General features: G+C 42.4%; 3 protein-coding genes across 9 annotated transcripts; 1 reads left to right on the forward strand and 2 right to left on the reverse strand.

Annotated features, from left to right (window-relative positions):
• Positions 1-2,534: 2,534 nt before the first annotated feature.
• LOC114428103 (serine/threonine-protein kinase PAK 2-like) lies at positions 2,535-11,547 on the reverse strand. Of its 7 annotated transcripts, none has more exons than XM_028396436.1 (15): positions 11,294-11,547; positions 10,497-10,569; positions 7,099-7,289; positions 6,900-7,006; positions 6,313-6,460; positions 6,205-6,221; positions 5,966-6,070; positions 5,760-5,883; positions 5,567-5,679; positions 5,347-5,459; positions 5,143-5,260; positions 4,666-4,765; positions 4,372-4,568; positions 3,780-3,917; positions 2,535-3,679 (listed from the first exon to the last, which is right to left on the reverse strand). In XM_028396436.1, exons 3-15 carry the CDS (start codon positions 7,271-7,273, stop codon positions 3,593-3,595), a joined length of 1,542 nt encoding a protein of 513 aa, XP_028252237.1. In that variant the 5' UTR covers positions 7,274-7,289; positions 10,497-10,569; positions 11,294-11,547; the 3' UTR covers positions 2,535-3,592. The 7 variants fall into 7 exon arrangements, with proteins under 7 accessions (XP_028252237.1, XP_028252241.1, XP_028252239.1 ...); XM_028396440.1 differs by lacking the exons at positions 10,497-10,569; positions 11,294-11,547 and adding exons at positions 8,096-8,210; positions 8,643-9,702; XM_028396438.1 differs by lacking the exon at positions 10,497-10,569.
• A 333-nt stretch (positions 11,548-11,880) lies between these two features.
• Positions 11,881-18,072, forward strand: hltf (helicase-like transcription factor). The gene is made up of 25 exons (XM_028395373.1): positions 11,881-11,990; positions 12,308-12,510; positions 12,591-12,757; positions 12,869-13,011; positions 13,112-13,188; positions 13,277-13,348; positions 13,583-13,774; positions 13,889-13,963; positions 14,049-14,106; positions 14,186-14,252; positions 14,366-14,433; positions 14,526-14,573; positions 14,726-14,827; positions 14,939-15,030; positions 15,132-15,275; positions 15,357-15,489; positions 15,589-15,724; positions 15,835-16,014; positions 16,089-16,204; positions 16,338-16,519; positions 16,603-16,725; positions 16,843-16,955; positions 17,058-17,238; positions 17,429-17,509; positions 17,600-18,072. Exons 2-25 carry the CDS (start codon positions 12,313-12,315, stop codon positions 17,744-17,746), a joined length of 2,895 nt encoding a protein of 964 aa, XP_028251174.1. The 5' UTR covers positions 11,881-11,990; positions 12,308-12,312; the 3' UTR covers positions 17,747-18,072.
• On the reverse strand, positions 18,072-24,603 carry gyg1a (glycogenin 1a). Its single transcript, XM_028395374.1, has 7 exons — positions 24,460-24,603; positions 22,418-22,553; positions 22,166-22,340; positions 21,901-22,063; positions 21,406-21,532; positions 20,669-20,906; positions 18,072-19,621 (listed from the first exon to the last, which is right to left on the reverse strand). Exons 1-7 carry the CDS (start codon positions 24,599-24,601, stop codon positions 19,454-19,456), a joined length of 1,149 nt encoding a protein of 382 aa, XP_028251175.1. The 5' UTR covers positions 24,602-24,603; the 3' UTR covers positions 18,072-19,453.

A 24,603-nucleotide genomic window follows, 5' to 3' on the forward strand; every position in this document is an offset into this window, starting at 1 on the left:
CTGCTGTGTTGACTGACAGATCTGAGTCCTGCAGTGTTGAACTGACAGGACTATAAACCTTCTCAGTTCACTGGAGGATCAGCTGACCATGCAAAGCCTCCTCTCTATGGAAATGATGTCTCTGCTCTCAGCACACTGAACACAGTGAGGGACACAACATCAGGAGGAACACTGTTTGGATTTCATCTATTTATGATTTTAATGGAACAGAAGAAAACATTTTAGAAATATAAAGGAGCATTTACACATTATTTTTTCTCTCAGCACACTGAACACAGTGTGAATCAGAAAAAGTCTAGAAAATTGCTTATGGGATATTAAACAATATTCAATGGCATGAATAATAATAATAAACAAAGGTATAGTAAAGATTTCTTTTACTTTTCATTGAAAATAATTAAGAAATTGTGGCACAAAAACAGCCACATAACAAAGTGATTAATTTCAGTTTTATTTATGTTCCTTGTGTTTCTGCTTGGTGACTCTGGTGTTGTGTTCACTGGACCAGTTTTCCTCATCACAGTCTCGCCACCAACACTCTGCACCTGCAGCCTTCAGTCACACTGAGGGAAGTTTTTGTACAGCTCTAAATCACTGTGTGAACGTTCCATCGTAATGATAGCCCAGACAGTAATAATCTCCAGCATCTTCAGCCTGAACTCCACTGATGGTTAAAGTGTATGAAGAACCAGATCTACTGCCTCTGAACCGAGGTGGAATTCCAGTGAAGAGAGTTGATGCATAATATATAAGAAGTTTAGGAGGCTGTCCAGGTTTCTGAAGGTACCAACTGAGATCAGCACCAATATTTGAACTCCCTGTGGCGCTGATGGTCACAGTCCCTCCAACACTGACAGACTTGGATTTATCAGTCTGAGTCAGAAAATTGTTGGCAAACGACTCTGAAATCAGAAATGTAACATAAACTTTGAGAATCAGCAGTTTAGATGATCATAAATGAGAGAGATGACAGCAAACATGAAGAAGTGATGATTTAACAATGTTAGAGAAAAGTTCAAAATCTCTCACCCTGACTCAGAAAAGCCAACATGACAATCAGAGCTATTGGAAACATGGTGCTGATGCAGTTTTCAGTGTGAGGGCATGAAAACAGTTCAGAGTCTCTGTGACAGAAGAACTTAAACTCTGAGGAGCAGTGATGCAGAAACATCATGCAAAACACATTTAAAGAGGCAAACACACACCTGCTGTAATGAAACAGAGGAAATCTTCCTCTTTATAGTTTATAAGTGTTAACATGCCAAACACACCTGCAGTGTTACAAGCATCACTGTCCTATCTCCCTGATAATTTATTTCTGGTGTATTACCAAGGGTTAGCTTGACTAAGGTGTTTAGGTGCTTCTGATAGTATTAAATTAAATGTATCTGTCACACATGACTGTTGTGTTATTTCCTGTCATTCCAACAATGCACAGTGTACAATGAAGCCTTACACTAATGTGGAGAAATGTCATTTGAGAAGCTTAGGTCTTGAGCACATAAAATATTAGTTTCACTGCCTCGTTTAAAGAACATCAGGAAGTTTCTCCAAACTGTGCTTGTGTGTCACTTTAGTGTGCAGTGGTGCATGTCTCCTGCAACACAGAAGTCTAATCCGACTGAGGTTTTTGTACGACTCTGTATCACTGTGTGAACACTGGGCCCTCATACACTCCCAGACAGTAATAATCTCCTGCATCCTCAGCCTCAACTCCACTGAGTGTCAGAGTGAATTCAGGCTCTGATCCTGTGCTGCTGAAGCGACTTGGAGTGTCAGATAAAGAGCTGCTTATTTTGTAAAACAGCAGTTTAGGAGGTTGTCCCGATTTGTGTTGGTACCAACTGAGATCATTATCGACTCCTGTGCCGGCTGTGCAGCTCAGAGACACCGTCTCGCCCAGTCTTACAGCCTTAGATGAAGGAGACTGTGTCACAGATGGATCAGCTGCTGATCCTGCAAAAAAATAAAATGTGTTTACAAAATATATCAGGAACTTGTGAACTATGAATCAAAGCTGTAACTCACCCTGAACCTGGAATGCCAGTATGAGCAGGAGAATCAATGACATCTTCATTATGGATGTCTGTGTATGTGTGTGTGTGTGTGTGTGATAAAAAGAATAAAAATCACACGTTACTCTCCACAAGTCCCAGCACCTTAAAATAGGCTGATGTTTACTGATATTCAAATTAAAACACACGGGCTGGTGAACACAGCTGCACATGTGGAGTCATAGTGAGAGTTAGGAGTGTTTCTGCTGTTAGAGATAAATACTGCCCACTGCTGTTAAAATTAGAGAATCGTTTGAATCATTGTGATTCAACATTCTGAAGTTTAAATATACAAGTCTGATGTGGTCGTTTTTGGCATACTTACATACTGAATACAGAAAATGTGTTGTGTTGAAAGAATTTATATAGAATATTTTTCTAGATGTTTACAGAGATTAGACTTTCTGGCTAATGAGTTAAAAATGAAACTCATCGCATTTTTCAAGTTGGGAAAAAAAAAACAAACGTGAGATCTGAGTGTCTCAGGCATATCAATACATTTTATGGTCCAAATATAATAATGCCTTGATACATAAAACATGCAAAACATGCATAATGTGCTTTCAATTGTCTTCTGCTATGTTAGTTAAAACTAAAAAAATAATATACAAACCAAGAGCTGTTAAAAATACAGGACATTACATAATATACATAAAAAAGAAAAAGTCTTCCTCCAGTTTAGCACATTCAAACAATTTGCTTACAGTATTTGAGTTGCACTCACACCAACACCAAAGTGTTTATTACAAAAGACACAGCTGATGACTGATAACAGAACATACAGATAAACCACAATACTGACAGAAACTTTGGGGTTTTTTTTCTTAGTACAGTAAGCTAAATGGTTTGTAAAAGAGATGAACTAAATCAAGAGGCACCTGAAACACGTGAAATCTGGACATTTTTTCACTATAACCAATACAAAATCATTAAAAATTTCATACAGAAACTAAAAAATGTCTCTGGAATGGTTTGATTTTCAGTGAGAAATGGGGTCAAACAAGGACACTGGTGTGGCTTCCCCACTGTACAAAGACTCCTCTGTCCTGTCCTGGGCCACAGCATAGGACACTTTTAGTAGTTTTTCATGTCTCTTTCAAATGAAGTTGGACCCAGTCAGAGTGCACATGTGTAACCATAGTCCACAACAACCATAGAAACCAGCGGCAAAGGTCAGAAAACAGAATCCCAGAAAAGAATGAAGGAAACACTGATCTGATACAAAAAAATGTTAAAATACTCCATATCCAAAGAACTCAGCACTGAAACTCTTTCTAGTCTGTACTCCTTTAAGGATTTTGCCCTTTTAGTAGAACTGCGACACACACACACACACACACCATGGATGCAACAAAGACAGACACATTATGGCTTATGAATATTTGGAAAAAGGCACATAAGTAAGATAAATATAGTACAGAAACACTGTGACAAGTGGAGCAGCATCAGATGTCCTTTTCAACATTAACAGTTGCAGACTGCTGATTGTCATCATTAGATCAAGATGCTGGCAGGTTTGGCTGTCACTAGCGCTGGTCTTAACGGTTGCTCCTCATTGCCTCCTTGGCTGCCAGGATGAGCGGGGTGAGGCTGGACAGAGGCTTGGCCAGCTTCAGGAATGGATGCTACAAACACAGAGAGAGCGATGAAGGTGCAGCCATATATTTGTTATTTGCATATTTCCCTCATTTACTGAGGGAGCAGGAGTGTGTAGGCATCTGGTACCTGCAGCAGTTCTCTGCCTGAGCCTCGTTTTTCCACGTCCATCTCCAGGCAGCGGGACAGGAAGGATCTGAAGACAGGAGACAGCTTCTCTGGACTCTGCAGCTCAGGAGTCCCATTGGTGGCAATTAAATATAATGCCTGCAAAACACAGCAACAGCAGAGTTAGGAAATATGGATATTATCTTGAAGCACTACATCTTTAAAGTCATTTTCTTTAAAGTCTGAACATGCTAAAGACATAGTAGGGGCTCTCTGTGACTTGAGATAAAGGCTAATAGCAACACGCTAACATTGTTACTGTGAAAATTATTTGTGGTACAAAAGTTTAATGTTTACTATGTCGGCCATCTTATATCTCAAGTTGTTTGCATGCTAACGCAAAGCCTAAGCTAATTGGAAACTCATTAGGTGCATTTTGAAATTTTCACCTGATGGTGGTGCTAGAGGGAAAGATAGAAAATATTCAAAATATTCATCTTAAGGGCAACATGAATGTTTAAACCAACATGAATGCCAGTGCTTCCACTCATTGTGTGATCACATACAACAAGAAAGGTGCACAATTTTGTCCAAGGTCCCAGCATGCACTCACCCTGAGAGGGTTTTCATTGAGGTACGGAGGCTCTCCTTCCACCATCTCTATAGCCATAATCCCCAGAGACCAAATGTCCACTTTGGGTCCGTAGGCTTTCCTGGTCACCACCTCTGGAGCCATCCAGTATGGAGTCCCCACCATGGTGCTGCGTTTACTCTGCTCTGGGGTGATCTGAGCGCAGAAGCCAAAGTCAGCTGAAAGGGGGAAAGAGACGGGGAAACAATCAAGGTTAAAGTCTTTTTAGTTGTAGTCAATAGGGATGTGATCATGTTTATGTGTGCTGCCCCTCACTAAGTTTGACTGATCCGTCCATCCCCAGAAGCACATTGTCACTCTTGATGTCTCTGTGGATGACCTGGTTGGCATGAAGAAACTCCAGAGCCTGAAGGACCTGGACACCGAGAGGAACCAGGGTTAGCATTGATAAGATGGATGTTTCAATATATAGACAGAGATTATTTCTTGTCTATGTAGTTTTATCTGCTATGGATTTATGTTTTATATATCCAAGTATGGATGCCAATTGAACATAACAAAAGGAAGTGGCTGAAGTCAAATGACTACAAACATTTCCTCTACTTGAATATGGACAATTGTCTTGATCTGTGGAAATTTCTCTGTACTTTATTAACCACCTCTGACAATGATCTGGGGATTTCCAGAGATACTGTAGTATTATTTGTCAGACCTTTTCATGGAAGCATCAGAAACTTTTCTCTTTTCTTTCTCTCATTTTTTATTAGCTCACTTGACTAAAAAGAGTCCTACCTCTCTGCACACGGCAGCAATCTGAGCCTCGTCCATGCACGTCTCCGTCACAACATCAGTTAGCGAGCCACCGGCCAAGTACTCCATGACTACAAAAAGCTCGTCTCCTACAAGGAAACTAAAATGGCACACAGTCACCTCAACCTGGCGCTCTACAATGTACGTGTGCTGCATGTGATCCTGTGTGTTGTGTGTATGTGTTACCTATCTAGGAAATTAACAATGTTGGGGTTCTTCAGCTCCTTCATGACCAGAATCTCGTTGATAATTAGCTCTTTCTTAGGCTGCTTCTGTAAGTTGATCTGTTTGATGGCCACCTGCAGAACACACAATCACAGGAAGTTCTTTAATCAGGCCAGACTCATTGTAACAACTGATGTGAAAATGTTTACAGTAGGAGACAAACAAGATGGCGTCTGCTTACCTCTTGACCTGTGGCTACATCTATAGCTGTATAAACAGTGCCAGATGCCCCCTGGCCAATCTTTTCATAGCGAGTATATTTCTTCTTAGGATCTCCAATACTGACAATAGTTCCTAAGAAATCATAAAAAAACAAACAATTAACAAACAGATGAAGCACTGTTCATGTCTTGTTTCTGCTGTGTTTTACATACTTAGCTTCTCCATTATTTCCTCATCCGTCATCTTGCCTCCCTTCTTTTTCTGTTTGTCAGCTGCTCTGGAGGCAGCATCTCCATCTGGAGCTGGAATGGGGTCAATCACTGACCTTGTGTGCACCTGACACCACACAGGAGAGAGAAATACCTCATGAAATCAGCTGTTTATTGTCGCATTTGCTTGCAATAAAAACAAAACTCACCGATTTTGTGTGTTCTGGCCGAGGTGCCACATCAGGCGGTGGCGTGTCCTCGTCTTCGTCATCGTCCTTGCCCGTAGGGGATGATACAGTACCCTGCTTGCCTGTCTGCAACAGTGAACATAAATAAAGTGAAACAAAATGACAGCCACAAATATCTGAATATGATCACAGACTTGGTACAAATATAAAATGAGGAAATACATATACAGTATAGGAAAGTAATGAATGCAACTACTCACCGATTGTGAGTCTTTGTCTGAAGAAAAATCAACAAAATAAGAGTGTAAGCCTAGAAGACTGTGTCAGAACACTTACAAAACCAGACAGCTGAAAAAAAGAAAACTGACCCGAGGCAGAAAAACTGAGGTATTTCTGTTTTCCACTGGTGGAGTCGTAGAACTTGAGAATGTCAAGGACAGCCTGAGGATTCTGTTTCTGTTCTGATTTACTGATGTTGGAGGTCTGTAGGAGACGGGCCCACTGCTCTGGCATGCCCTAAACAAAAGAAAAGAACATAAAGATGTTCATTTAGAATGGGTTTTATGCTTTAATCAAAGGGAGGAATAAAACAGACATTTCATATGTTTTCCATTTGTCTTAAGAAGATTTAATTGTACCATACATACAGAATGGAAGAGAATATTGCATGCCTAAACCCAGAAATCTTACACAACAGGAAATTCCAGGGACTTTCCCTGTTTCTTCACGGTGGAATCATCAGATCAACCTCTCTGTCAAGCTCATGTTTACACATAACTGCAAGATCTCCAGATAAATTGCAGGCTTATCACTCACGCTGGCCTTACTGGCCTGAAATGTGCTCATGGTGCACAGACAGAGCTTTAACTCACAGTATGAGTTTTTCCAACATGGACATTTTTCTGATGCAACATACCCTAATGAATCACACTGCACTTAAATTAGCATTGCTTACCGTGAATTCTCCAGTTACAGCATCAAAACCCACATGGATGGTGTGTTCAAAGTCTGATGGCGAAGAGATCTCAGGCCTGTCCTTGTCCCGGTCCTTCTTCCTGCCTCCTGCAGGCAAAGGTCAGAAAAAAATGTGTGATTCATTTGATGCTTGTATTGTGTTTGTGTCCAGTCATATTAGCACTGACCACATCTCTCACCTTTCTCATAGGCAAACATGGAGATGATCTTGTTTCTGGACTTCCTCTCCTCTGGTACAGACGGCAGCGGCCGAGAGCTGTGATTGGTCGACTGTGGGTCCTTTGCTCCTCCTTGGCTGCTCATCCTGACAGGGGGGGCGGGGGGCTTGTCCTCACACACTCCGCTGTCACACATCTACACACACGATCACCTGCAGAATCAAGATGACCAAATTCAGCAGACAGCCAATAAAGTCTACTGCACGCCAAATCACGGATACACTTCTTCCTGTTTTCTCGTGTTTCACAATGCTCATCAAAGTGTTGCAAGAAATCACAAAATGCTATGGAAAAAGCAAAGTTTAGCGCGGACCTAAAGGAGAAAGGGTTTACCGAACAACAAGCTAAGAAAAACTCACATTGACCTGAGTAATCCATCCATGGCGCAGTCATGCACAGAAGCAGCACTGAGGGCTGGAGCGAAGGGAGAAAAGAGAGAACAGGAAGCAACGCTGAATGGGCAAAGTGACGTGTTGAGTCTCGCTTACAGTTACAAATGAATGAGGAAGGAAAGCGAGCAGAGTGTCAGCGAATGAGCGGGTTACTCAGAGTGGTAAGACAAATGGAGTAAAGGGGAGTGGAGATGAGAAGAAGAAACACGATGTAGTCTGCAGAGTAACAATTTACTCAAGGACCAATTGAAGGTGCTTTAGAATGGTTCCAAATTGCAAATTTCACACAAATAGTAAACATCTGAGAAACTCAAACAAGAAATTAAACTTGGCTTTCGGGCCCTCTGGATGGGGCCCCACTGAAAATCGCTGGATTAATTTAAGTATTTAAGACAATTGTCTGTAGAGCGACTTTTAGTTTTGTCTCAACTGACACTGACACTGTTCCTAAGATTGGTAGACACTCCTTCAGCCATTAGCCTAATATGGTGAAAACTGAGATTGTAGACGCTTGCACACACCAAACAGACACGCGCGCACACAAAAACCATCAGCCTTAAAAGCACCTCTTCCACTCTTGCAGTGCAAGCAGTTCGATCAGCTCCGAGCTGCAGTCTGCATTCTTGGTGACATCACAGACAGGAAACAGGAAGCAAACAAAGGTTTCCTCACTTCCTGCGTCTGAACACAGATGACACAGCTTGTGTTAAACCTGGGTGACATTTGTGGTTTAGGTAGGTATGACCTCAACTCTACACCTTTACAACCCTCCCCTGGGAAACGCTCTGCAAAGCAGACTGATCAACATATATAATCCTGCTGTCATTACATTCGATTCAGAAACTTTATAACAACATCAGGCCTGTGGTTATTGAAGACGCTGTGCACTGGTTCTCAGTAACAGAACTCAACAGCACTAATTTGACCCAAACTTGGCCGAAAGCTCCTTTTCTGTGCCACTACACTAAATCACAGGCCTTTTAGACTGCCTACACTCAGCATGTAGCATCACATCATTAGAAAGGAACACACAACACAAACCAATGAGTCAATGAATCAAGAGACACTTAAGCCCCCAAAAGTCTTTACAATTCCTGCACTTTAAGTACTCACCTGTTTGTGTCTCTTCTGTGTCTTACAGAAGACCAGGTAAACGATTTAACAAATGTTGTATTCCAAGCGAGTGAGTGTGTGCTCCTCTTCCTCGATTGCTCATTTAGCTACTTCTTCACTCACACTATTTCCTAACCCCTCTGTCTCTCTTTTCACTTCTCTCAGGGCAGGTCCTAGCAAGCTGTCTCATTCCTAAGCATTCTTGGATGGGACAAGTGTATTCTTGCCCCAGCAGGATAAAATTAGACCCCGTCCAGCCTTAATGTGCATTTTCAAAGTGTGTGTGTGTGTGTGTGTGTGTGTGTGTGTGTTATACTGAATGTTGGGTGCTGGCTGGCCAGGCTGAGACAAGTTGTCTCTCTGTAGAAATTCCATAGCTGCAGGGCTGCAGCAAAGGATTGGGTGTGCTCTCCTGCTCATCTCACACACACATACATTCCCTGCCCTCACTTGCGTCAGCAAGGACTACATTGTAAGCACTTCTTTTATGTAGCTTTGAGGTACAAACTTTGTAGTGAAGCAGGCAGGAGCACAGAGCAGCTCTGCAGGCTGCAGGCCGCTGGTATAATCTATCCTTCATTAATCCTCTCAAAGAACAGTTAACCTGACTGTATAATGCACTCAGATGGATCGATATCTCTCTGGTGTCGCTACAGTAAATATGTAGTTACAGACAGCCGCTGCTGACAAGCCAAGAAAAAGTGACCAAAAATGAAAGTAGAAAAAGCAGAATTTTGCAGGGCTCAAAAGATTCTCAGTCAGTTTCCTGCCAAAATAAAGTTCAGCAAAACTTCGTAGAAACAGGTAGGTAGTTCTTTAAATTAACTATGCAACAGAAATCAAAATAAACAAATAAATCTGAAGCTCAACCCAAACAGAACATCACAACCCCAGCTTTTAATCTGCATTTTAATATCTTACCCTTCCTTATTGGCGTTTTTACAACTAACTTTCTCATCAGCCACTCTAGACAGCTGTTTTTATTATAAAACCCATACACCACATTCCAGTAATGATAGATACACAGAGCAAGTTAGCCACTAACTTCTCCGTCTGAACTTTTTGTACATGTTAATATACTGACTAACATATTATCAGAATGAAAACCACCTGGTACTAAAATTCCTTGGATTGGAGCTTCTTAATGTTCCAGTTTTCCCCTCAAAATGTGCTTTTATAAAGAGCAAGGTCTTACTGTCTGCCCCATCTGTTCATTATTCTCAGCAACCTATTTCACAATTCTGTCACATCCCTCTGCATTTTGATTTCTATTCCTCATTCTCCTTCTCGCTCGCTGCATTAGAGCACTTTCTATTCCCTGTGGTTGGTTGGCCACCGTCAAGGGAAGCCCACTTCCTCATCCTGGATCTCCCCAAGCCCCAGTCGGTTCACAGTACCGCGCCGGCCAACCAGAAAGCGGTCGGGGCTGTTTACAGGAAGTGGACAACAAGCCTTTTGTGTTCAGCTTCTAAAAAAGGAAATTCTGAGGAGGACTTCCTGGAAGGAGTGATGAAGCCGACACACGCACACATACATTCTACCCACCCCTTTTCATTCAGAATCATACAGCCAGATTAGAAAGCACCCATTTATGTACTACATGCAACACACACACAGATGAACACACAGCGCATTGTCTGAGCTCTCAACCTTCTGCAGCCCCTTCAGTGATTATAGGTCTGGCAGTGAAGGAAGCATAAACACACTGCCCAGCTGCACACCCACACACATGAACACCTTATCCTGTTATTCAAACAGCTGCCTCACCCCTGTGTCAACACGGATCAAAATCCTCAACCTGGCAACCTGAAGCACCAGGCTCCGTGCAGGCTTTGGATCAGGTACAAAACAAACCTTAGATCTCACAGCCGATGCGTGTTAGTTCTCTGGTGTAGTACAAAAATGACTGCAGGACAGGATTTACAGCCTGGATGGAGAAATCACAGACAAGGATGAATTTCCATATTTGAAACCTGGAAACCTGCACGTGCTTAGAAATGTTTGAAAACAAAACATATTACTTATCATCACTAGACAATTAGCACTGATCAACTTCATCAGGAAATAAAAGGAAACAAAATCTACTGTATTTGTTCCTGAACTTTCCATCTCTATACAATTTACACGGTAAATTCCTCCTCTGCTCATAAAACCCTGGGAATACCAGGGACATGACCTGTGTGCCATCATAGTATAGTAATAACCTTTGTATGCTGATTTCATTACATTATTATAACATCATTACCTTTATTTCTGAAGTAATCATTTTCAAACCCAAAGTTAAAAACATAAAACATATACACCTTGAACTGTTACTTGAATTGGCGCCATCAATTTTTGCCTATCAGCTGCTGGTCAAACGTTTATAAACCTGTTGTTGTTGTTGTTGTTGTTGTTGTTGTTGTTGTTGTTGTTGTTGTTGTTGTTGTTGTTGTTGTTGTTGCTGCTGCTGCTGTCACTAAAATACAAGTGTGCCTTTATGGTTAAAAACACTGCAGCTACTTTACATTATCATCTCATCCAGAGGAATGATCCACAATAGTGGAAACATGCTCCTCGACACTTCCTATACCTCAGAAAGGTAAAGTTATAGCTTTAAAAAGTAACTTGTGTGATGCAAGGTTGTCTGTTGAATGAACAAAATAACTCACCGGTTACTCTCAACCGCAAAAAAACCCAACCGCACTCCGGCCAAACTCCCGAAAATTCCGCCCAGTCTCTGCTTTAGTTTTTGTCCCTTTAAAGCCCAGATATAACGCTGAGATTTAACAAATGTCCCTGCGGCTGACAAAAGTCACACACACACACACACTTATACACACACACTCTTTACGCCCGAGTCTCTTCCCCGAGTGGCCTCAGCCTGGTTCTTAACTCGGCCCGGGGAGGGACTTCTGACGGAGAGGAAGCGGAACCGCGCAGAAACAGGCCGGGGACCATAACCTCACGGCTTCCGTAGCGCCGTCTGACTGAGTGCGCAGCGTAACAACACCGGAAACAAGACGTTTTTGATTTTTTCAAAATAAACATATAACGTACTCCATCGCTCTAATACATGCTAACTATTCTTTCTTATTTATTAATTTTTACTAACAAAAAAACAAACAAAAATACAGCAATAAGGTTTTCTCTGCCCAGACAGGTTCCTTACAGTTTTGTAACATCCGTATTGCCGGTAGGTAGATTTAGGATCCAGTAATTATTATATTTTGAAAGTTATTACCGGAAGTTCTCTAAACTCAAGCATTAGCAGCGCACTTGTGTAGAGCCAGGGACCATAGGGACCAGAGCAGGGACGTTAAAAATCAACGGTCGTCTGCGAAAACTTGGCTACTTACATACCAGGCAGTATGGAAGATATTGCACATACACAACACACTGTGATTGTAACTGTATTTATTTACATGGACTCGCTACTTCACAAGATGGCTAGCAAACAAAACTGTAACACAGACAAGCTATTGTAGCTAAATTCAAGTGTGGTTTTTGGTTTTAAAGTAACTAAGGGGCGTTTGCAGTCAGTTAAGTTGCAGTCTGCTTTTCACAGTTTGCATTTACAGGAAGTGAGAAAGTTTCACTGTTGTCACAGTTATGTGCAGCTCTAATTCCACCTAACTGCGTATCAAATCATATTTTGATGTGTTTTATTTGTTTGTGGTCTCCAGACGTCATGTTTTCTAACAGGTGGAGGTTTAGCTGGGGCAGGCACAGTGAGGTGGACCTCTTCACAGACCGTCATGAGACCAGTGCAGAGACTCTCGCTCAGGCCATCAGAGCTGCAAGATCTGAGGAGCCAGACGCTGATGGCAGTGTGCTGTTTGGGCAGCTGAAGGGTACTGTGGTTGGCCTCAGATATTACACAGGAGTGGTGAGGATCAATCGATCTAATGCATAGATACCTCATAAGCGACTGAGAGAAACCTTAAAATAAACATACTCCCTGTACAGGTGAACAGTGGGGAGATGGTCGGACTAGTGCGTGAGCCCCAGAATCCATATGACCGTAATGCAGTGATGGTTTGCAATGTTTACGGCAACCAGGTCGGACACATCAAGAAGGAACTGGCAGCTGCAATGGCTTATGTCATGGACAACAACTTGGCTAAATTAGAGGGGTGAGTTGTCCACATTGTGCCTGAAATAAAAAGGTTGTTGACAAGTCCATACAGAGCAAACCTGTGCTGTGTTCATGCATAAACTGTTTTTTTTGTCTCATTGCTTGTTAGGGTGGTGCCTTCAGGGAAGAACAACAAGTTCTGTATGCCAGTAATGTTGTCCTTCTGGGGCAATGAAGAGAACAAAAACACTGTAATTGAATATTTGGCCCGTTGGGGATTTAAACTGAACACAGATGGAAGCAGATCAGAAGGTACACCTGCAAACAGTCTGTGCAGTCTCTCTTGTTTCATTAAAAGTTTCAGCTTCGACTCACAATGAATTGGATACATTTTATTTCTCGTTGATTTCAGGTGCATCCCAGAAATCGTATAGTGAGGGTGCATATTCATCTAAAAGAGGCTTGACTACTCAACTTACAGCAGAGGAGGTCATTTAATTATGTTCAGAGATGAATAATTCTGTCGCATAACATTTAAGGCATTATTTTGATACAATATACATTTTCTTTTTTTCAGGTAAAGAATGCATTTGATAACTTGTTTGAGGGGCTGATGGAAAGTAAAGATGGGGAGAAAGAAGCAGCTGAGGTATATGTTAGATCTGTTGTGTATTATTTTATATGATTGTTAAATCTTCCAATATTTTTGCTTACTCTTTATTGACCACATAAATGCATGAGCTACATGTCTTAATCACAATGAACTTTGGCACCCCCTTGTGGTCCTTTGATTTGACGCATCCCTACAAGACCTATGTATTAATCTAAATCAACATCCATATGCAGCTTTAAAGTGAGCACCCTCTGCTGCCTCTCTTTGCAGTCTGTGGGGACTCCCCTCCTGCTTCACCAGAAACAGGCGCTGTCCTGGATGTGTGCCCGAGAAAACCAATCTGCTCTGCCGCCGTTCTGGGAGAAGAGAGGCGAGCTGTACTACAACACCCTCACATGTTTCTCTGCCAAACAAATACCAGAGAGGGTTCGTGGAGGAATACTAGCAGATGATATGGGACTGGTGAGTGTTGACAGATGTGCTTATGGACATCACATTGCATTCCTGAATTTCTCCTCGGGGATCAATAAAGAACCGATCTGTCTACGCGTATCAACTCCTGATTTAATTTTCCAGGGTAAAACTCTGACAACAATCGCTCTGATCTTAACCAACTTTCACCAAGGAAAGCCTCTACCTGTGGAGAAATGTGTAAGTATTGTGTCTCGTGTTTAATCAATATGCAATATCAGTGACTTTTGTTCAGCCACTACAAGATTTTTGTTTATGTGTGCAGGAGGTAAAGATTTCCCCCACCAAAGGTAAAGCAAAACAGAGGGCCTCTAAATTAGCAGGTAATAATTTAACTTCTATTTGCTCATACATGAAAACATAAATATATTAACACGAGGTGTTATGGTGTGTATGTTTAAGTAAGCAGAAGTGCGTGTGATGAAGCGGAAGTGAGTGATACAGCAGGCAGTTCTCTTTCCTCTGACCTGTAAGTGTGTTTATAATTAGATTTTGCATGCTCAGATTATTTAGTTAGCGGTGTTACAACACAGACTTAATTCCTTCATGCGAACATGAACATAAACTGAATGTGTGCAACAGCCCCCAGGAGGAAGTGATCTGTGTAGATAAACCAGAAGTTGTTGTGATACCAGATGAGCCAGAGGAAAGTAAGTATTAACATATTACCTTCTATCTTAATGTCAGTTTAAGTGTATTATGTTCTCTTGCTTGGATTTTATCTGACTTCTCCACTTTGCAGGTACAAGCAAAGGAAAGAGAAAACCCATCAAGCGGAAGCCCAGTAAAGGTACAAGTCCAGTACACTGTATGCATGTTGCAATTTCTTACAGGCAAGTTTTGCCACTTGGCAGCCATCTTGGAAACACAGTGTAAAGGTTTTTTGATGCAATTTGGCAGATGTTGTTATTTGGGTCCCATACCCCTTCCCTATCTGTGCAGAGGCCCCAGTATTGTTTGAGGATTTTGACTTTGCTGCAGTTCTGAATGCCGCCACATCAACTACAAGCTCAAAGAAGAAGAAGACGACCAGCCTCACACAGAGTGAGTTTTAACAGTCTGTATTTTACTTGATGTCTACTGTTTCATGTTTTTTATTTGTTTTCATTGAGAGAAAGAAATGTTTAAAGATGTTCATGCACCTTCTATGTCTAGGTGTGGGATCCTCTGTCACTAAAAACACAGAGGATTTGTCAGCTAGATCGACTCTTATCCTCTGCCCCCTCTCTGTACTCAGTAACTGGCTGGTAGGAGCATAAAACCACATGTTTTTTTTTTAACTAAATTTAGTCTGGAAATCATTATGTGTCATGTTTTCTTCTCCTGTCTTCTCACTGTATCTGTCCAGGACCAGTTTGAGCAGCATGTGCATGCTAACGTGAAGCTTAAGGTGTATCTGTATTACGGTTCAGAGCGCAACAGGAACAAGAAATTTCTGTCCTCTCAGGATGTGGTGATCACTACGTACAATGTCCTCTCTGCCGAATTTGGGGTGAGTACAGGTGGCTCACGTGCGCTGTACTGGCTGGTTGTTTAGTAACTAATATTATGGGTACATTATTTTTCCTTACAGAATAAAAGTCCCCTACATGAGATCAACTGGCTGAGGGTTGTTCTGGACGAAGGTCACATCATAAGAAACCCAAACGCACAGATGAGTAAGGCTGTGCTTGACCTGAAAGCTCAGAGACGTTGGATCCTTTCAGGTACAACAACCATTAAGATTCACTACTTCATTCACTACTTTGGGACATGAGCTGCACAGTACAATATATATCTTGCACTTTGTGCCCCTATCCTGTTAGGTACTCCTCTCCAGAACAGTGTGAAGGACATGTGGATGCTGCTGGCCTTCCTGCGTTTGAAGCCCTTTGACGTGAGAGAGTGGTGGAACAGAGTGATCCAGAGACCTGTCATACAAGGAGACAGGAAAGGCCTGCAGTAAGTGCTCAGAACCCACAACTTGCAACAGAGCATGCACAGACACAAGACTCCAGAGGGGGATCTATTTTGTAACCTGGGTTACATTATTATTTTATTTACCTAACCAGAAACCTTCAGACACTGGTAAAGTGTATCACCCTCCGGCGGACTAAGAGCAGCCAGGTGAATGGACGCAGCCTGGTGTCACTGCCTAAGAAGACAGTATATGTGGAGAAGGTTGAGCTCAGCCAGCAGGAGAGGGAGGAGTATGAGCTGGCACGCAATGAGGGAAGAAACACCATTGGCAGGTATGTGTTGAGATGTGAAAGCATGTTTGACACATGGTTGATACTGTTTTGTATAATTGTATGTTTTTTTATAGATATGTATCTGAGGGGACGGTCTTGAGAAATTATGCTCATGTGCTCGCAATCCTGATGAGGCTCCGACAGCACTGCTGCCACCCTGATCTGCTGGGAAAGACATCCTCAGATTTAGGTAAAACCTGCCATTTATTAATGTATTTGATCATTTTTAAGTTTAAAATTAGACAGGATTATGTATTGAATCGTATATGGTCACATTTGACTAAATATTTCTTTCTCTCTCCACATCTTCCCTCTGGCTTTAGGAGCTACAGCGACACCAGCAGAGCTCCGAGAGCACCTTATAGAAAAGCTGCGCACCGTGTTGGCCAGCGGCTCTGATGAGGAGTGTGCTGTGTGTCTGGACTCGGTCCGTCATCCTGTCATTACACACTGTGCCCACGTTTACTGCCGGCCCTGCATCGCCCAAGTCATCAGTACTCAGGAGGTACAGCACATGGTGCCCAAGGATGTGTTTGACAGTTTAACAACTTGGCTGCTAATCATGTTTTTTCTGCTCTTTCTGTGTAGACATCAGCACGGTGTCCTCTCTGTCGAAGCGAGATCAAGACGAGTGAACTGGTGGAGTTTCCACAGGAGGAAGTGGAGGATGACGATTCTACAAACTCTGAAAGATGGAGGACAAGCTCAAAGGTTCAGGCCACAATTTGGAGAGACAGTCTGCTGCCTTAAAAACACTTTAGTCCTCTTTTGATTGAAAGTCTTTATCTGTGTTTTTCCAAAACTAAAAGTCTGTTTGCGTCTCTACAGGTGAAGGCACTGATGGGAAACCTGCTCAGGCTGCGAGATGAAGATAACAGCATCAAAAGTTTGATTGTGTCTCAGTTCACACGGTTCCTCAGCATCCTGGAGACACCACTCAGGTAACCCACACATACTCACAACAAATCACCGGGATTATTACAGGAAGTTTGGTTTCTTTCTCTCTTTTTTTTTGTTAATTTGGTTTACTCTGTTTGTACCAGAGAGCACGGTTTCACTTTTGTGCGCCTGGATGGCACCATGAACCAAAGCAAACGGACCCAGGTCATCCAGGAGTTCCAGAGCTCTGCAGCTGACAGCCCCACTATCATGCTTTTGTCGCTTAAAGCTGGAGGAGTGGGGCTTAATTTGACCGCAGCTTCTCGTGTTTTCCTCATGGACCCAGTAAGTGACTCCTGAATAACATAACTGTGTAACATGGCTAATCTATAACCTCTAAGCTAAATCGAAGAATGATTTCTACTCATTAATACATCCATGGCTAAACACTGCAGATGTCTAACTAAAGAATAATACATTTTTCTTCTGTATTTTCAGTTGAAATAAACTGTGTTATTGTGTGTGTGTGTTTCAGGCATGGAATCCAGCTACTGAAGAACAGTGCATTGACCGCTGCCATCGTTTGGGCCAGAAAAAAAATGTTGTGGTCACCAAGGTCAGACATCTGGCAGTAAACAATGCGTTTCTACTGCATCTTAATAATCAGTTGTTACTATAGTAATTAAGTTTGTTTTTGTTTCTGTAGTTCATTGTGAATAACTCTGTGGAGGAGAACATGGTGAAGATCCAGAAGAAAAAGCAGGACCTGCTGGAGAAGGCATTCGACAGCAAAAACGCACAGGACAGGAAAACCTCTCGCATTGACGACATCCGAGCTCTGATGGAGCTCTAAGTGGCTGACAGTGGATTCAGACTTTGAGTTGCATTTAAACTGTAACCATTTCACCGTTCCTTTTTTTCTGTGGTGAGCTCATCTCTGTATACGTTTTGCACATTTTAATGTTTTTACAGCTGTTCATTTTTGCAGGACATACCAGGAAGTTTTGATTTGTGATACAGTTTACTGGATTACTGAAATAGCGACCACATAACGTATTTGTAGCTGCTGTATTTAAACAAGTGCTTCTGAAAATTTGAAGCTTGTTCATCATAAAAAATACCGTTGCAGCCTTATTTTTCCACTAGTACAGAATAAAATTAAAACACATGACAGAAAAAGTGGCTAAATGTTTATTAGCACTTTAAGAGGGATGCACGGTTAACAGCTGGGAAACAGAATGCCTTAATTAACATCCATTTCCACACTCAAACTCTAAGAGTGCAGCAAATCGAGCATATCACTAGGAGCTGTAGGTTAGGAGGGCAAACAGCTGGAGTGAACTAGAGAAAGGAGGAGACTCAAAACTTTGTGATACTAGCAGCAGTTACAGTAGAGTGAGGTTTTGTAAACAGTAAAAAGCAATAAGGCAGCTGGTTCCACTACAGAAAGGAAGTGATGAGAGCCATGGCACAAACACGCTATTGTGGGTCTGGCAGGGACGTACAGTACATGCAGGACAAGATGACAGATGCCTGGAAGGACACGCTAGTGTTTAATCCCACACAAAGACATACAAAATTGGACTTGTCAGACATTGCTTCAGGTCATGGACGGACGCATTTCATTACCGACCCACGTTTAAACTCTGTGCCATGCAAATACAATACAACAGGCCGACTGGCCCTAATACAATACCAGACGTTACAAAGCTAAAGTCACAGAGAGCTGGTGAGTGTCAGAAGCACAGACAGGGATGCTCATCTGTGCACTCCAATGAGGTGAACACTGTCAATATTAAAGCGGGATTGTCATAACTGGCTGAAAAGGACAGTGTGGGCTGCACAAGGGAAGAGAGCCAGTTACTGCATCTGCTGATAAGTGGATTGGACAGAAAAAGACTTATTGCAGGTGGGATCGGACAGTTGTGGTAGAAATCCAGCAACAACTGCTTAAATGCATTTCATGCATCTGTTGCTGAGATTTTCCACATGTGAGGAAGACTTGGGACAGTAAGCCCATTTGCATCATGTGCAAAAGAACACTTAAACATTTTGAGATGTAGCTAGACCTCTGTTCACTTTCTTGTTAAGGCGGCTGGCTGACCTAGCTTAGCACAAATTCATGCCCATGTGTTTATATATCGGACTATTTCTTGGCTTGGAGCAGTCAACAAGCAGATATTCGGATGAAGTTGTAACAGCCTGTAAAACAACTGACATTTAAACAAATCAGGTTTAAACAAATCAGCGGTAACATAAGTTAACCATGTATCTTCCTACAGTGCTTTGTGCTAAGCTAAGTGAGCTACCTGTTGCTTAGTTTCTGACAACTCTTAGTAAAAAAGTGTCTGTAAAATGTCAAACTTTTCCTTTAAGGGGAAAAACGAGTGGTGGAGTGCATGGAAATTTAGTCAAAAGTAAATGCTACACAGATGCCTTCATCCAGTCACCTGCTCATCAAGCCCCTGTGTTTGACTGAGTGATGGTTGTTTATCCCCCCACACACCCACCTACAGAGTTTCAACCGGTCCTTCACACTCCACCCCTTCCCTCATGCTAGCTACTTTAGGAAGGAGTCAAGTTTTCGTTCAATGTTGGCAAAGGAGTCGTCGCCCATGTAGTCGATCTGGCCCGCTTCCCAGCGCTGCTTCCTCTCCTGTGACGAAAACTTCTGGGCGGGTGGAGAAGAGGGTGCAGGCTGCTCACTTAAGTACTCATGAAGCTTATCCTGCGTGACAGAGAGAGAGAGAGAATGAATGAATCATAAAATGAAACTAGGGCGATGCTTTATAAGGACAGGTTTCCGAACCCAGTCATGCTCGACTATCCCACTGCTGGAGTTGCCCTTTTTTTTTTTTCTTCCCTTCGATTTTTTCAGTCCGGGCAGGGATTTCATCATAAAGTACAAACAAGAAATTTTGTAACAATGTTAGCAGATAATGGCTAAGTGTGTTTCTCAGGTGATGCAATGAGGAGGCTGGTGAAGTGAACTAGAATATTAGAACACTACTATTAAACACTAAGACCTGCAGGAATTCACATATTTTTATCTACAAAAGAAACACTGGCTCTAGAGGGCCTTTCTCGTCTTTATAATGAGGTGGCGAACACTTAAATGCAGTCTGCAATCCCACCACAAGATGTCACTAGAGCCTACGAACATCCTTCATTTAACTAAACCAAACATTTTCTGTGGGTTTTATCCTGTAATTTACAGTTTGGAGACAAAGACCACATCTGAGTGCAAGGTACTTTTGCATTCACACTGCTGCCAGGCTCAGTGGAAAATCCACTACGTCCTCCAGCCTGCCTGCATAAACTTGTCAATGTGACACAATATAGCACAGCTTTGGGCTATTGGGCAAAGCTGCAGGTTTTGGCAGCCATCCTTTTTTTGTGTATGTTTCACTACAGTGCTTACAACAGACAGCATGGCAACTTCCTGCTATTCAACTGCATGGGTCACTGATGACAGTAAGGTATTCATCAAGTGATGACACTGCTGAGAAAAAAAACTGCCAAAACCCAGCAGCAAGAAGCAGGATTTGGCAACAGATTTGTGTAGAGGAATGTGGAACCAATTCACTTTTTTGTTTGCTGCTGTGCAACTAGAACCAGCCAGCATTTTTTTAATGTAGAGTTTAAATTGACAGCCTTACTTTGTGGCACTTGGGTAATTATATATCAGGAAAAATAAGGGTTTATCCAGCAACTGAGGAATTATTCAGCAGGCTCACACATTCACAGACATGTCCTGAACCAAACCACAACATACCTCGTTGCTCGCCTCTATGAGGCCGCTGTTGAAGGGAGTGTCTCCGTAGGATTTCTGCAGTAAGGGCAGCACAGATTTGCCATACAGCTGCCACCACATGAGCAAGTAATTGGGGTGCAGCTGGTTTTGGCCTGGCGACAGAGTGTGACCTCTGACCTCCCCTCTCTGAGCGTCATAAGTGTAGTTCCACGGCTTTACCTTGCCCAAGAAGTGAACCACCTTTGCCTCGTGGCCGTACCTGTAACACACATGTATGCGAAATTCTGTTTAAGTGCAGATTTAGGTAAAAAACAGTGTAGAGGAGTGTGTGTTCTGCTTACTCCAGCAGTGTCTTATAATTCAACACCGTCCCACAGACAAAATACACAACCTTTGAACTGACCTTGGCCAATCCATATGTTGGTTTCACCATAAAAGATCAACAAGAGCAAAAATGTGACCCAAAGAAACAAGTGTATACTTGTATTACTCAGGGTATGGTGACATAAATTAGTCAAACTATAGTTTAAGATAAGGTCAATATAAGCGTCCAGTACCACTGTCTTTATGGGAAACAGTGTTAAATCATTGGAGTGAGGACCAGTATTGGTCAGTATTGTAGGGTAAAGGTAAGTATTTGGTTTAGATAAGGGTCAGGCACTTAGTTGCGATGGTTAAGATTTTGGGAAGGTGCTCAGAAACGCATCATGTCAATGAATGTCCACATAATCACAGCTGTATATAATGTGTGTACTGACTGTTTAAATGCTGGCAGATAGGAGTAGATGGCAATACTGCTGAGATTGTAAATGAAAGGGAGGTGTTTGGAAATATCTGCTGTCGCCCAGGTGTTAAAGAAGCTGTTCAGAACCCCCTGATCTCCACCTATAGACAGACGTATGGAAAGACAAAGCAAAATGAGAGGGTGGTTAAACGCACATATGCACATACAGGATGGTGATTTCAGGAACTCATCTGACCCCTCTTCTCTCACTAAAGTTCACGTGATTGGTCAAGACCAAAGACACATTCTGTACATTCTCACAGACTGCCCTTTCCCTCATGTAAAAATAGAAGCTGAAGTGTTGACATCGCCTTAAGAGGATGCTGCATATGGTAAGTGACAATGTTTGACAACAGCAGCCAAAGGGCAAGGTGTTATTGCCTCATGCTACTTCACTTTTACATCTCCAATTACTTCTCTTTTCTGAGGACAATGGAAAGAAAGGGATAAAAAATATGTATATACTGACCATCAAAGCTGCCGTTTTCAGCACAGAATGTGAGCAGCTTCTCATGCGTTTCATTGGACGGTCTAAAGACAAACACCCCAGAGTTGAAACAGTCTGGCCAACCAGGATCTGGTGCTGCAGATAGCTCCTCCCTCTCAAATAGCTCATCTATATTGGACAACACCTGAATACAAACAGCAGCTCTTAACGTCCTTAAAAGTGTTTTTAAATCAGCAGAGAAGTGAGAACTGCCTGATTTTGCTTGATTAGCAGGTTTGGGTCTCACCATTGTGTCTGCGTCCATGAACACACACTTGCTGTACTGTGTGAGTGCCCAGCAGTGCAGTTTAGTGAACGTCACCCCCAGGTCCGGACGCTTCATCAGGGCCAGATGAGCCGTATCGCCCGATTCCATCACGTCCACCACACACACCTCATCGAAAATGGAGCTTAATGCATCTCTGCAATACAGACAGCATCGCTTATGTCAGTTTCTGTGATGCATACATACATATTTATCTTTTGAAAGGGCCGTTACCTGCATGGTTCTGAAACGTGGGGTCCGACAAGTGCCACCAGCTTCCTGGTTGTGTTGTGGTTGCGTAACGACTGGCCGAGGACCATCGCTCCCTTTGCATAGTTGTCGTTTGTGGCCAACGTCACAAAAGCTTGGTCTGCTCAGAGAAACACAATGTTTAGCCAAACAAAGAGCACATAATGGTGCTACATACTGGCATTATATTATTATTATTTTCACCCTACATATCTATTGGCCTTTGGAGGAGTTGTTGTGGTGCTGCTGGTTTTCGGTTTTGTGTGTACACTTGAGCTGGCAGGGCTGAGGAGGCTTAAAAGGGCCCTGCAGGCTCGCTCTCTCTCCTCCTCCTGACCATTCGGACTGCAGCTCGGTTCCTTTATGTCTTACACTTATGCAGCTTATACAGCTGACCTATTGATCATGGAATTGTTTAAGATAAACAAATCCACACTCTATTACGCACAAGAGTCAAACCTGTATGCTCCCATCAGCCACAGTATGTCTCTGTAGGCCTGTTGTGCAAGGTTCAATGTCTGATGACTCCCCTTTGCATACACCAACAGCAGTGGGGGTGTGCTGTGCTGCTGCTGGAGAGAAAGTGGGCCTGGAGCCAGCAAACGACGTTCATCAAGCTGAATGCACGAGTTGTCAGAGGGGTTCTTTGGGAGAAACTTGATCCGTGCTTGTGTTGTATGGTTGCTAAGGTCTGATTCAAGGAACTATAAATCGACTATCAAAAGGTCTGAGCGTAGGAGTCGAGTCTGTCCCGCCTATGAGGCTGTACAGGAAGCATGTGCTACATTCCCACAGAGTTATCTGCGTCTGCGTGAAGCCTTGTGACCTCTTTGAAGGGACACACTCATGAATGACATACTTTGATAGACCAGTTTACAATGCATAAAAGCACTGTTTTTAATATGTCATTGTAAGCTGATGACATGCTGGTGGCTCTGCTGTCAACCACCTAAACACATCAACAGCGAAACTCTATAAAAGGTCAAACACCACAAGCCTTTTATAGTAATGGAAAGAAACACACTCTGGCGCACGTCCACACTGAAAAACAATAGTGTCAAGGTAATCAAAAAGCACATATTAACCCAGGAAGTTAAGATTGTCTTTTTTAAAAAATAAAAGCAACCATTAAGTAGAAAAAAGTTTAGAAACCTGTAAAAATAGGTGATTACTTTGTTCCAGTTTTGTGTCAGAACTTCCTTTATAAAGGAGCCACGTTAACTTTCAGCAAGTAGTTTACAGTCTGTGTGCTAAGCTAAGTAAACTAACTAGCAACAAGGTGAGTCATTTCCTGTTGGTGTGTCTGTGTCACAATCTACACTTCTACTTAAACTTTACATTAGTAACATCGAACCTCATCCAGCTTCAGTATTAAGAGCTGGACAAAGAAAAGTGGCTGTGAGAACAATATATTGACAATAAACACATAATTTAAAGCTATTTTCTGACATTTTAAAGCTCAATTGGTCCATTTATAAATCAATATAATACTCAGCAGATCATTTAGTAATTTAAATAATTATTTGTTGATATACTATTGATGCTATTTTATGTTAAGGGCAAAATGTGTCAATTATTTAACAGCATAGCTACAGCCACATACTTTAGTACAGACTGCACTAAAACCAATACGAAAATATTCAAAATGTGATGAAAAAAGCCATTAACAGCTATTTAATTTATGACAATTGTTAGTCTTGTTTTATTTACACTGGTTTGACTTTGAAATATGTGACCGGAAGTGCTGCTTTTAACCGCCGCCAGCTTCACTTTGGTCCAAACCGCTGCAGCAGCTCTAAATCAAACATCATCACCGAAGCAGTGACTGCACAAACCATCGAAACTAATCCTACCAAACGTGTTAGCATAAAAAAGAGCAGCTAATGCTGCAGCAGGTGTGTTTTCTGCAGCGTTTAATAATTTCGCGATATTTCAGCCATCCCCGGTCTGGTCCGGTCCGGAGCGGCCGGGGTTCCGGTGTCAAGTGTGGAGTCTGTAAGAAGCGGCGAAGCAACGGCGTGTCTTACCCGACATGGTGCGATGTGCAGAGTCCACCTGAGGGTCGGGGGTCGTGATGGGGCAGACGAAAGGTTTGCACTGCGAAGGGCAGAGGCGCAGCAGCTGGGAGCAGTCCAGCACAGGAATTAAGCCCCACATTTTCCGGGTCATGT

The sequence above is a fragment of the Parambassis ranga genome, chromosome 22, assembly GCF_900634625.1.
Source record: "Parambassis ranga chromosome 22, fParRan2.1, whole genome shotgun sequence".
Classification (NCBI taxonomy): Eukaryota; Metazoa; Chordata; class Actinopteri; family Ambassidae; genus Parambassis; species Parambassis ranga.